The sequence below is a fragment of the Osmerus eperlanus genome, chromosome 9 (assembly GCF_963692335.1).
Source record: "Osmerus eperlanus chromosome 9, fOsmEpe2.1, whole genome shotgun sequence".
NCBI lineage: Eukaryota > Metazoa > Chordata > Actinopteri > Osmeriformes > Osmeridae > Osmerus > Osmerus eperlanus.
In genome coordinates this window covers 5256857-5267732 of record NC_085026.1, presented here as the reverse complement: position 1 = coordinate 5267732, position 10876 = coordinate 5256857, and the positions used below count along the sequence as shown (strand labels likewise).

At 45.7% G+C, this 10876-nt stretch overlaps 3 protein-coding genes across 6 annotated transcripts; all 3 read right to left on the bottom strand.

Annotated features, from left to right (window-relative positions):
* Positions 1-141: 141 nt before the first annotated feature.
* Positions 142-2277, bottom strand: mrps26 (mitochondrial ribosomal protein S26). Its single transcript, XM_062469144.1, has 4 exons — positions 1873-2277; positions 1529-1675; positions 1149-1272; positions 142-591 (listed from the first exon to the last, which is right to left on the bottom strand). The coding sequence occupies exons 1-4, from the start codon at positions 2091-2093 to the stop codon at positions 460-462; spliced, it is 624 nt and encodes a 207-aa protein (XP_062325128.1). The 5' UTR covers positions 2094-2277; the 3' UTR covers positions 142-459.
* Positions 2278-2483: 206 nt separating this feature from the next.
* Positions 2484-6271, bottom strand: neff2 (neuronal intermediate filament family member 2). Of its 4 annotated transcripts, none has more exons than XR_009931360.1 (4): positions 5116-6271; positions 4227-4351; positions 3980-4117; positions 2484-3932 (listed from the first exon to the last, which is right to left on the bottom strand). XR_009931360.1 is itself a non-coding variant. In XM_062469131.1 (4 exons), exons 1-3 carry the CDS (start codon positions 6109-6111, stop codon positions 4051-4053), a joined length of 1188 nt encoding a protein of 395 aa, XP_062325115.1. In that variant the 5' UTR covers positions 6112-6271; the 3' UTR covers positions 2484-3960; positions 4008-4050. The 4 variants fall into 4 exon arrangements, 3 of the variants coding, with proteins under 3 accessions (XP_062325115.1, XP_062325116.1, XP_062325114.1); XM_062469131.1 differs by having other exon boundaries at positions 2484-3960; positions 4008-4117; XM_062469132.1 differs by having other exon boundaries at positions 2484-4117; positions 5116-5772; positions 5812-6271.
* Positions 6272-7845: 1574 nt separating this feature from the next.
* Positions 7846-9608, bottom strand: LOC134026405 (nanos homolog 1-like). Its single transcript, XM_062469141.1, has one exon. The coding sequence runs from the start codon at positions 9482-9484 to the stop codon at positions 8810-8812; it is 675 nt and encodes a 224-aa protein (XP_062325125.1). The 5' UTR covers positions 9485-9608; the 3' UTR covers positions 7846-8809.
* Between the last annotated feature and the right edge of the window lie 1268 nt (positions 9609-10876).

The window sequence follows — 10876 nt, the reverse complement described above, 5'->3', positions numbered from 1 at the left end:
TTTTAAGATGCTTGGAAGTACGGAAGCTTTGAAGGATAAGCGAAACATAATAACATAACTTAGCCGTGCATATATATAAATATCGTATTTATAGCAAATTATGTCATTACATTTTATATGAAAGACCAAGAACATATAAAATAAAGGATTTAAATATTTATTAGGCTTAGCACACTTATGTCTACACAGACAAACTCAAATATGGCTCACAGGACAGGAGTAGAAAGTTTGAGAAACTGTTCTGTACAATATAATTATTACATACACACGTGTACCTGCAATGTCTACACACAGGGTTTGACACTTGTTATATTCATTGGTGGACTGGCGAGGGTAACCAGGGAATGCTAACCTCTTTTCACATCCACTGATTCCTATGACTCCTCTCAGATCAACAAATGATAGAACCCACATGTAGTCAACTTAGTGATGACAGTAGGAGACCTGTCAGTGAGAAGATCACTCCAGTACTGTCCTCTTCACCACGCGGCCATCTTTATCAATGGCAAAGTTATAGTTCTGTGGGTTGTCTAGAGCTTCTTCGATGCGTTGATCCAAGTTCTCCAAAGTGATAAAGTTCTTTGCATCCTCCTGTTGGGTACCAGAAGTAAAAGGATGTTTTGATTTAGACAAACACAGACACAGATGTAGTACCGTATTTCTTCAAATAAACGCTGCGGCGTTTATTAAATAACGTTCATTTTTGGTGCAGCGTTTATTCGAGGGCGGCGTTTATTCGAGGGCAGCGTTTAATTAGTAAAGGTGATCTCGTGAATTGTAGCTGCAGTGCAGCCATAGACAACTTAGTTGCTGGCATTGTGACAAATGAATCATGCTGCTAAAAACGCAGGTTTCATTTACTACCGCTGACCTCCTTGTCTATTCTTTGTTTGTCTATGAGTGCGGCAACTCGTTAGCTTTCAAACAGAAAGTTATGTACATGTGTACTAAATACTGGGGTTGAATTTAACCAATTAAATAACCGTTTTCATATTTTTTTGTGCGGTGTTTATTAGAGGGCGGCGTTTATTCGAGGGCTGCGTTTATTCGAAGAAATACGGTATTTCAGTTCTCAAAATGGCAGTCAGTACAATAGACGAGCCCACATGCGCACACACGTGAGCTGTGTGATAATAAAAGAGTCTTACCTGCAACTGCAGGATCTCTCTCTCCTTTGCTCTGATTAACTCCTGCATGAGCTGCTCTGCCTGGATGGCCTCCTCGCTTTTCTTCAGCTCAGCTGCTTCCAGCTCATTCTGGATTCTCAGCTCTCTGTAAATAAGCATGAACTTATTTCATGAATTTAGCTGATGCTTTTGTCCAAAGCAAAATACACATAATGCATGTAGAAAGTACAAAAGAAAATGAAGGATCAGAAGGTGTTTCAGTAGTATTTCAGTGGTAATAGTCAAGGAACGGTCTGTATTCTACCAGGCACAGTTTCAAAAGAACATTTCAAGACTGATCTATCTGTTGGTAAACGGGGTTTCTCACGTATGACAATATAACGCAGACGTGCATACCGCACCTGACTTTTCGCATGCGGAGGTTCTCTGCATCGTTCCATGCCATAAGCGCACGGTGTTCCTCCGCCTCCTGCTTCGCTCTCTCCTCCGCCTGGGACCCCACCTCCGCCTCGTATCTCTTCCTCAGCATCTCCTCCTTGAACTCCAGACTGACAACACACGCAGACAATCGATTATTCGAAGGGACTGTAGACTATTAAACCACACACTGTACGTTCACTGAGAACCCCCTTCCCCCATTCATAAACATTCATTAGCCTAACTAAAATAATTCGTTTTAACAAGCTGCAGCAACATGAAACAATGGACTGTCAGACTGTGTACACAGACTGACCACAACACTTACCGAAGTGCCCTCATGATTAATTCATACTCTGTAAATCTCTCCTTGAGAACTACCATCTCGACTGGGTCAATGGGAGGTGGTACTTTGATCCGTCCCTCTTTCGACTTGGCCTTCGGGTCGTTGCGGGACTTTCTCCCTCTGACAGCCTCCACAAGCACGGCACCCCGGGATGCGAGAAGACGAGTAACAGGGGTACCCGTTCTACTAATAACTTGAAACATTTTTTACTACTGACGATAATGTACAGCCAGCGAATTAGAATGCATTTGATGGAAATCAGATGCAATGTGAACTATGTAATGCTATTACAATTAAATGCATCCAAGTAAAATGTAACATTGAGATCCTTAGATACACGAGGCAGCCATATTGTTGTCCTTTAACCAACCGGAAGTATTCTGTATTGGCACGTTATTCGTGACTGCCACCTACCGTCAAAGTTAAATATTACAAAAGGAAGCTACTCGTTACCTTATTAAATAATTGAATAGGCTAGTTACTAATAATTACATTTAATTAATCACCCCAACTATTTAATACTCTGAGGTAGCCTAACTCCCTTAATTTTCATAATGCTTTCGGTTTGTTTTCAAGTAGAACTGATCTCAGTATTCAAATCATGATGCTTTATTCATGAACACATGGACATTATTATCTCGCAACAGCTGAGAGAATAAATTCATTAACTCGGCTCTTTTCGATGGTTAAGCTCCGTAAAAACACTGCATCTACAATATTTGCTGACACTACTTGCCAGCGCTATGGAAATGTGGGAAATCCTGCAGTGCCGCTGATCCTGCAGTCAGTGGAACTCACGTGAGAACGACGAGCGATAGAACTGCAAGGTGAGCAGCCACTTCCTGTATTCACAACACCCAATATAACTACATAATATGAAACCAATAGGCTTACAACTATCAAGGAAGAATGACCCATAATTAATGTCAGCAAACCAAACAACAACACATAAATTCAACTGGAGTTTCGTTAAGCCATGTTTGTTTTATTCAGCATGTGGCTGGCACTGACATTTAGACCAACCATATAAGGTGCACGCTTCTTATAGTTTCACAGATTTAAATCACCATTTAGGTCTACGATTTCTGTTTCCACAACATAAGGTTACAGTTACCAGGCTACTTATCTTTCAGTTACATTTCATTATTTACTTTAGCTTTGTTTCATTGAGCCTAATAAACACAAATGGATAAGACTGACAAGCGGATATTTCAAAGATCACACGTACAAACCAGTAACAAGTAGTCTTCCATGATATTGCCATGCACCAAGCTTTTCACTTTTTCAAAAGAAACTGGTCTTTTATCATTGTTGATCAATTAATAATTAGCTGATTAAGTCAACCAAATCTTCACCAAAACCAAAGCAAAATCCTCTCCAACCAAACTGAAGCTTGTAATGGTGCATACAAATATCATGTAAGAATAACATAAAGCAACTTAATAGCATCTTACGATGGACATGTAAGGTTACTGGTTACGGACTACTTAGAACCGGGGTTGCAGTGCAGCATTCTGTTGGTAGAGTTCCAAAGCCACACGCCGGTTTCTCGTGAGCACAGATACAGTCCAAGCATCCAAAGCAGAATGAAATTAGAACATTATCCTCCGTCACAAACAATTGGTTAAATGTTTGTGACGGTGGGTTTGGAAAGGGTCTAATGCTGAGCCCTGGTGCTTGGAGTCTAGCTGTCACAGCGGAGGGACACTCTACCAAAAGAAAACTGCTCCGGACCTCAACCAGGACCAATGCAGTGCAGCCCCGCAGCAGTGTCCTGCTTTCTCGCTCTCTCGGCTGATGTGTGGTGTCAGTGTGTGGAGAAGAAGGGGGACCTTCTTGTGGACCTCTTGTAATAGAACAAGGGCGCATCTGTCTTCGGAAAATGAGCTTAAGATGGAGGATGGAGCCGAACCACAGAATCTGGCCCGGGAGCTGTAAGGTTTAGGATGAGACGGAAGTGAAGGAGGGACGTGAAGTCAGGGAGGGAAACAGGGGATTTCTGCTAATGTAGGAGAGGGGGTCATGGTAGGGAAGGGGATATTGGGTACTGTAGTTGAGATGAAAATGTTGGTGTAGGGAAGGGGATATTTGGGGCTGTACTTGAGATGACAGTTTAGCGGTAAGGAAGGGGATGTTGGGTATTGTAGTTTAGATGACATTTTAGTGGTAGGGAAGGGCCGGGAGAGTGGAGAAGGTCAGTCTGAACTCTTCGCCCTCCAGGAGTTTTCTGTGGAGATACAAGATACAGATATATTAAATATATAATTTAATAAATAGCTGGATATGTGCAATAACTATGATGATGAGGATAAACACACATATAAAGACAGTGTTACCTATACGCAGCTATCTCAATGTCCAGGGCCATTTTGACATTGAGGAGGTCTTGATACTCTCTCAGATAGCGAGCCATCTCTTGCTTTGCGTCATTGATATTCCTCTCCAGATTATTCACCCTCACCTGGACGTGAACCAAAATCAGGTCAAAACTATGTAACTGGAATCAGCATTCCAAGTAACCACACCAAGGGCATATGACTGAACGATTGTAATGTTGATTAATGTCACATTTAACATTTGATTCATTTCGCTTTTATCCAGGTGACATACAAATGGCGCATAGAAAGTGCAGCACAAAATCATTCGTGAGTATATTGTGCTTTCGTGCACCTTCTTCATCGCACACCATTCATTATGTTTCGACATCAGTTACTTGTCGACAGTCACCTTGGACTCTTTCTCCCCTAAGCAGGGAGCCTCATGTGTCTGGCTAAGCTACGGGAGGGGGGAGGGTCTGGTGCAGAGAGCATATTAATAGTGCTCACAGCTACAGAATATCCTTTGTGTCCTGAGGACCAAACATGGCTTCTTTCTCAGCTGTCTAACCTGGTCAGACTGCTCTGTGGAGCCTCCTCTCTCTGCTAGCTTGGCTAGCTCCTCAGACACACAATGTCTTCACATCCTAAGTCATTAGTCAGTATTGCTGCACTGTCCTATCATCAGAATTATGTAATAATGTGGTTGAGATGTAATTGTCACACTGTGCCTGGTAAATACTGCAGACAGTTCCTTGGCTCCAACTGTTGAAATCCTGCGTGATCTGTGCAAGTATGCTCCTTATTAATCCACTGTACTTACTAAATGCACTTATAGTATGTTGTTTTGGATAAATAAAAAGGAAATAAAGTGTCCTAACTTTGTGTGCTCCTAACGGAGGTCCTGTACCTGGTACTTGGCAACCTCCTGACCCTGAGTGTCCTCCAAGTCGTCCAGCTGTTTGTGGAGGGACTCGATGACGTTCCTCAGCCCCTCGATCTCCGAGGAGCGTGACTGCAGCAGCTGCCGGTACTCCATGGTCTCCTCCCGCACGGCCCGCACGGCCTCGGTGTTCCTGCTCGCCATCTCCGTCACGCCGGCCAGCTTGCTCTGGTACCAGTCCTCGGCCAGCCGCATGTTGTTGTTGGCCAGCCGCTCGTACTGGACGCGTATCTCCCGGAGAGCGGCGGACAGGTCGGGCCGGGACACCTCCACCTCCACGTCCACGCTGGCGGCCTGCAGCTGGGCCCGGAGGGCCACCTGCTCCTCCGCGAACACCTTCTTCAGGAAGGCGATCTCCTCGGTCAGGGAGATCACACTGGCCTCCACGCCGCAGTTAGCGAGCACGGCCCGGCCCAGCTCCTCCCGGGCTCCCCGCATGCTCTCCTCGGCGCCACGGCGCTGGCGCTCCTCCTCCCCGCAGCGCTCCCTCAGCTGCAGGTGCACGTCCCGCAGGTAGTCCCTCTCCGCCTCCACGCGCATCTTCTCGCCGCTCTCCGCGTCGATCTGGGCCCTCAGGCTGCGCGCCTCCCCCTCGTACAGCCCCCGCAGGCGGGACGGCTCCCGCTGCCGCCTCCGCAGCACCTCCAGCTCGGCCAGCAGGACCCGGTTGTGCTGCTCCAGGCTCCTCACCTTCTCCACGTAGGTGGCGAAGCGGTCGTTCAGCCCTACCAGCTGCTCCTTCTCCTGGGCACGCACCCCCAGCAGCTCGGCGTTCAGGGAGGAGGCCTGGGCCAGGTCCACCCGCTCCGATGCATCCGGCAGGCAGGATGAGGGCCACATGGGCCGCCTTCCCGGCACCAGGGCCCGGGAGGAGGCGTAGGAGGACATGGAGGGTCTGGTGGGTCGGGAGCCTCTGTAGCTGTCCCAGGGGCGCCGGTAGGAGGTGTGAGAATCGAAGCTCATGATGGAATTTTTTTTTCTATTTTTTTTTTCTTTGTTTATGAAATAATTATGTGGATGTTTTGGTTTCAGAAGTTTTTTGAAGTCCCCCTTGTTCTGCACACCATCGGTGAGGATGAACGAGCGTGTTTGCACTGCACCAGCTCAGTGATGCTGCAGAACCTCGGCTTTTATGCAGCACGCCCGCCCCCTCCCTCCTCCATCCCCCCTCCTCCCTGTGCCCCCAGAGAGATGCATCAAGCCTGTCAGCACCTGCTCAGCCAATAGCAGGCTGCTGCAGTGAGGTAAGGGAAGCTTGGTTTTCTGTCTGCTGCTCCACTCCACTCAGAAACGCGGCTGTGGAAGAGCCATTCTTAGAAAGCTGTCTGGAGAAAAAATATGTTTATTGCTTAGCTCTGCAGGTGATTTAAGGTCTAGCAAGCAACTCCGATAGATAATAGTAATAACAGCCCCTCACAGGTTCAGATGTTCAACAAAGCTACAGATAGTCAACAAGGCAGAAATGTTGTAATCAAGGACCTGAAACAGTATTTTTCCCCCAGAAAAAATAGTGAGTGAGAGAGCCTCGGACAAAGAGAGAGAAATCGAGTGACAGACAGACGGTGAGAGAGAAAGACAAAGAGAGATCGATCAGGAGTTGATTCTCTCTCAGAGAAGAGTCAGGTTTTTCGCTTGTGGTTTTCACGTCGGCTCAGGATCTTTATCTGGGTCGGCAGTTGACATCTTTACCATCTGTCCCGTTTTTATAACCTGCCTAGAGATGAAACAGGAAACTTGTCTCCCTAGATTTTCCTCTCTTTCCCTCTCTCCCCTTGGAAGTCCTCTGTGGTGTAATTCTAGCACCTTTGACAAATGTGTGGGTCTGTGTTTGCCAACACAGCCGTGGGGTATCTGCTCCCTCGACATGCAGTCCCTGGAGGATCTCTGTCTCTTTCAATGACAAAAGTGATGAGTCACAGGAGCTCCCAGTCGGATCTGAAGTCTGTCAGATGGGGAACTCAGAGAAGACACACACTGACACAGCCGGTCTCAGTGTAGAGGTGCCAGTCTGGTGTGTGCTTGTATACCTATACCGTCTAGTCACAGGGGAGATGACACAGGAATCAAGATGGAGCACAAGGCAGAGGATACAGGGCTAGGTTTTCATATCAGTTTATGTCAAATGACTCATAATGGAAATGGAACAAACATTTCAGGCTGTCTAATTTGGGTGTCTGTAGTTGCACTCAACTGCCTAGTGGCACAGGTCTGTTTTCTTATCATGCTTCTCACTTATCATTTACCTCGTGTCATAGGATCGTTTCCTTTCGCCCCTTTTGTTGTATCTCTAGGTGGCACTATAGCAACGCTTTTAAGCAGAGAATAGCCTGCAAGCATCTCTGTTCTGCAGAGACCCATATTCCAAGCCTCTGCTGGGATCCAGTGTGGACAAGCTGGTTCAGGATTGTGTGTGTGGACAGGCTGGTTCAGGAGTGTGTGTGGACAGGCTGGTTCATCAGTGTGTGTGGACAGGCTGGTTCATCAGTGTGTGTGGACAGGCTGGCTCAGGAGTTTGTGTAGACAGGCTGATTTAGGGGCGTGCCCCGCGTACAGGAGACGTCCTGAGTTAAACCTTCCTCACTGGCTCTTTGTTCTGCACCACACATCTACAAGCTTGACACAGTCACAAAAATGTATTTCAGAAAGTGTTTCAAAGGGTTGTCATAAACTAGAATATATCTGTGTCTTTGTGTATTTATTTAATATAGTCAAATTAATGCATACGCAATAACATGATTCAAAGAGGATGTACAGTGAATATTAAAACATTCACACAGTGTCAAAAAATACGACAAATAAATGTTCCTTTTTCAGGTGAAGGTTTTGGAAAAGCAGGCATATCACCTGAGACTGATCTCAGTTTCTTTTGTACATACACACCTTAAAATCTCATTTAGCTACCGCGAACAGTAGTCAACTGGTTCTGTTGATGCAGGTAAACAGGTAAACAATGTCAACCAGGGCGATAATTACTTCAAATGCAAAAATAAAATCATTTTAAACCAATTCAACTTTTAAAAAATGTCTGTGCATCCCCACAATAGTGGTACTGTTTAATGGGTCTGTCTCGGGATATAAGAGACATTTAAAATGCAGAATAAACATACAAATGATACAGAAACAAACTTTTTTTCATTTCATATAAATTGTATTCCTTTGGTAGAAAACAACATCCAAAACTGTGCAGGCCATCGACATAAAGACACTGATTAGCATAATATCAATTTAATCTAATAATACAAAATGCAATCAAGTAGGCCTATACCTACTATTAAACATATATTCAATGCATTGTTGTACAATACAGTACAGGGCTACTGATATATAGAAAGTACTTTATGATAGTCTGCAATTCGCACTATTAGTGCGCCTTTGCTTAACTAAATATGCATTGCAAACACTCATTCATATGTCGAACTGTACTTTGGTTCATTCATTTGTAAATGGCACTCTTTCTCTTTATGCGGCCATATTTTCAAGTTTCCACAGCGCGAGAGTTGTATCTATAACCAAAGTATACTAAGAGAATATAGGACCATATTAAAACTTGTATTGTAGGGTACATGTAAAAGAAACAAAAAGATCAAAAATGACATTTGAGATCTATGAATGCGAAAATTGATTTACAAGCGTTTACTGTAATTGCCGACGTTTTTTTCATTTAGAATATTTTCATCCTTTTGCTACCCACCGCGCGCCCTGCTCGCACTACTCGCTGTGCTGGCGGGTCCTTTGACAGCGGGCAGTACTTGATGGTGTGCGCATTGTCTCCGTTGGCACTGCAGAGTGGGCAAGTGTACGCTCGGAGAATGGGGCATACAACTCTGCCATCTGGCGTCTTTAAGACGTGAGATCCAAAGACTTCCTCCGGTGCCCCGTTATTCCTACAGAACACGCAAATCTTCGGCTCCGGCTTAACCCCCCTGTGTATTTGTTTGCGTCTACGGTCCACTCCGAGCAGGTCAATGCCACCAAAGTTTCCTCTGAATGCAGAGTTGCTGTCTACAGACGGATTTTCACTTGTTAGATCTTCGAAAGGGCTGAAATGTGAGAGGCGCTCTCTAAGGTCGAGGATGGAGGTTGGTGGGGTGCTGGCGAATGAACAGCGACAGTCCAAGTGTCCGCTGATGTCCGTGGCGCCGCGTCTGATTACGCAGGAGCATAAAGGCGCGTCATCTAAACCCATGGTCGCTTTCAGCGACTCTGTTATGGAATTGGGATTGTGGGACTGGTTGCTAATCTTGTTTTTAGAGACAATTGTTGACAAACCTAGATAATCGTTCCAAAAATTGAACGTGTACTCATACGGAGAGTAGCCGTGATCTAAGAAATCCATTCTTCCTTGTCTGAAATGGATTCCAAAGAGGTGCGTGGTTGGATAAAGATGTTTTCTGCATGCGGAGCGTGGAGTATCTGTGTCTCTTTCCTGCGTCTGGCTCGAAATGCAGACCGCTGAACCGGCTGGAGCTGATATAAGTTCCACCAGAACGCAGTAATGGGCGGGGTCCCGTACACAGCGAGTTGGGGCCCCGCGCGCAAGCAAACCTGGAATCCGAGCTCGAGCTTTCTCTCATTGACCCGTTTGGAACGATCTAGACAAGAAACACTATTTAAATGAACACCGGTAGTCCTTGATCCTTAAAAATAGTATAGTCCACCAATATGAAATATCAAATTATAGAAACGATAAAAAATTATGCTATTCTTATGCCTTACATTTTTTGGTGTTCACTATATTACTGTTATCTGTAACAGTAAAATAAGTATATATTAATATACATTTATATATCTTCATATATACTTGGCAGTGTTGTTATTGAATGAGTGTGTGCTGTTTTGGAGATGTCTCCTCTGCACCTGTGCCCAGTCCCTGGAGCTCTGCGCTTTATGCTCCCAGACTGGCCTGTTTCTGCCCCATTGTCTCCTCGTTGGAACTGGCCGTTTAACAACATTAATATGCATTAAAACGAAACGTGTGTGTGTGTGTGTGTGCACCATGATAGCCTCCTAGCAGAAGTCTATAGTACAGAGATGGGTTTGAAGATTATTTTCGGAAACAAACAACACTGACCATGGAATCACAGTCAAGATGAGCAAGCTGTTTTTTTACTTTACGTTCTACATGCACGCCAGGCACAAACTGTGTTTGGATAGGTAAGCAGGGGGTGCCGAGCAGAGCTGATATAAAACATTTGAGAGAGACAGTGTATCATGCGTGGATACAAGGGTCGTCACACCGTGCCTACAACACACAAAGAGAATCTTCCGAGCGTTTAATAGATGAATTACTTCCGTGTCCTGGCAGGGATGTAGTGGTCCCAAGAATACAAGCCTGCAAGGGTGTGGCTGGAGGCTGAGGCCACAGCAGCAGGGCTGGAGGCTGAGGCCTTATACAGCAGGGATAGAGGCTGGAGGCTGAGGCCACATACAGCAGGGATAGAGGCTGGAGGCTGGGGCAACATACAGCAGGGCTGGAGGCTGGAGGCTGAGGCCCCATACAGCAGGGCTGGAGGCTGAGGCCACTTACGCAGGGCTGGAGGCTGAGGCCACGTTCTCAGGCTGGCGTCTCTGGAAGACTGGGTTTGTTTTTGTTTGTTCTGGATCGATCTGATTATAATATAAGAAATTATAAAATACTAGAGGGTTCCCCAGTCAGGCACAAACCCAGTCCCAGGTCCGGGCCAAGGCCAAGGAAAAGGCCCAGGTCCAGAGCAGCTTGCCTGTAGAG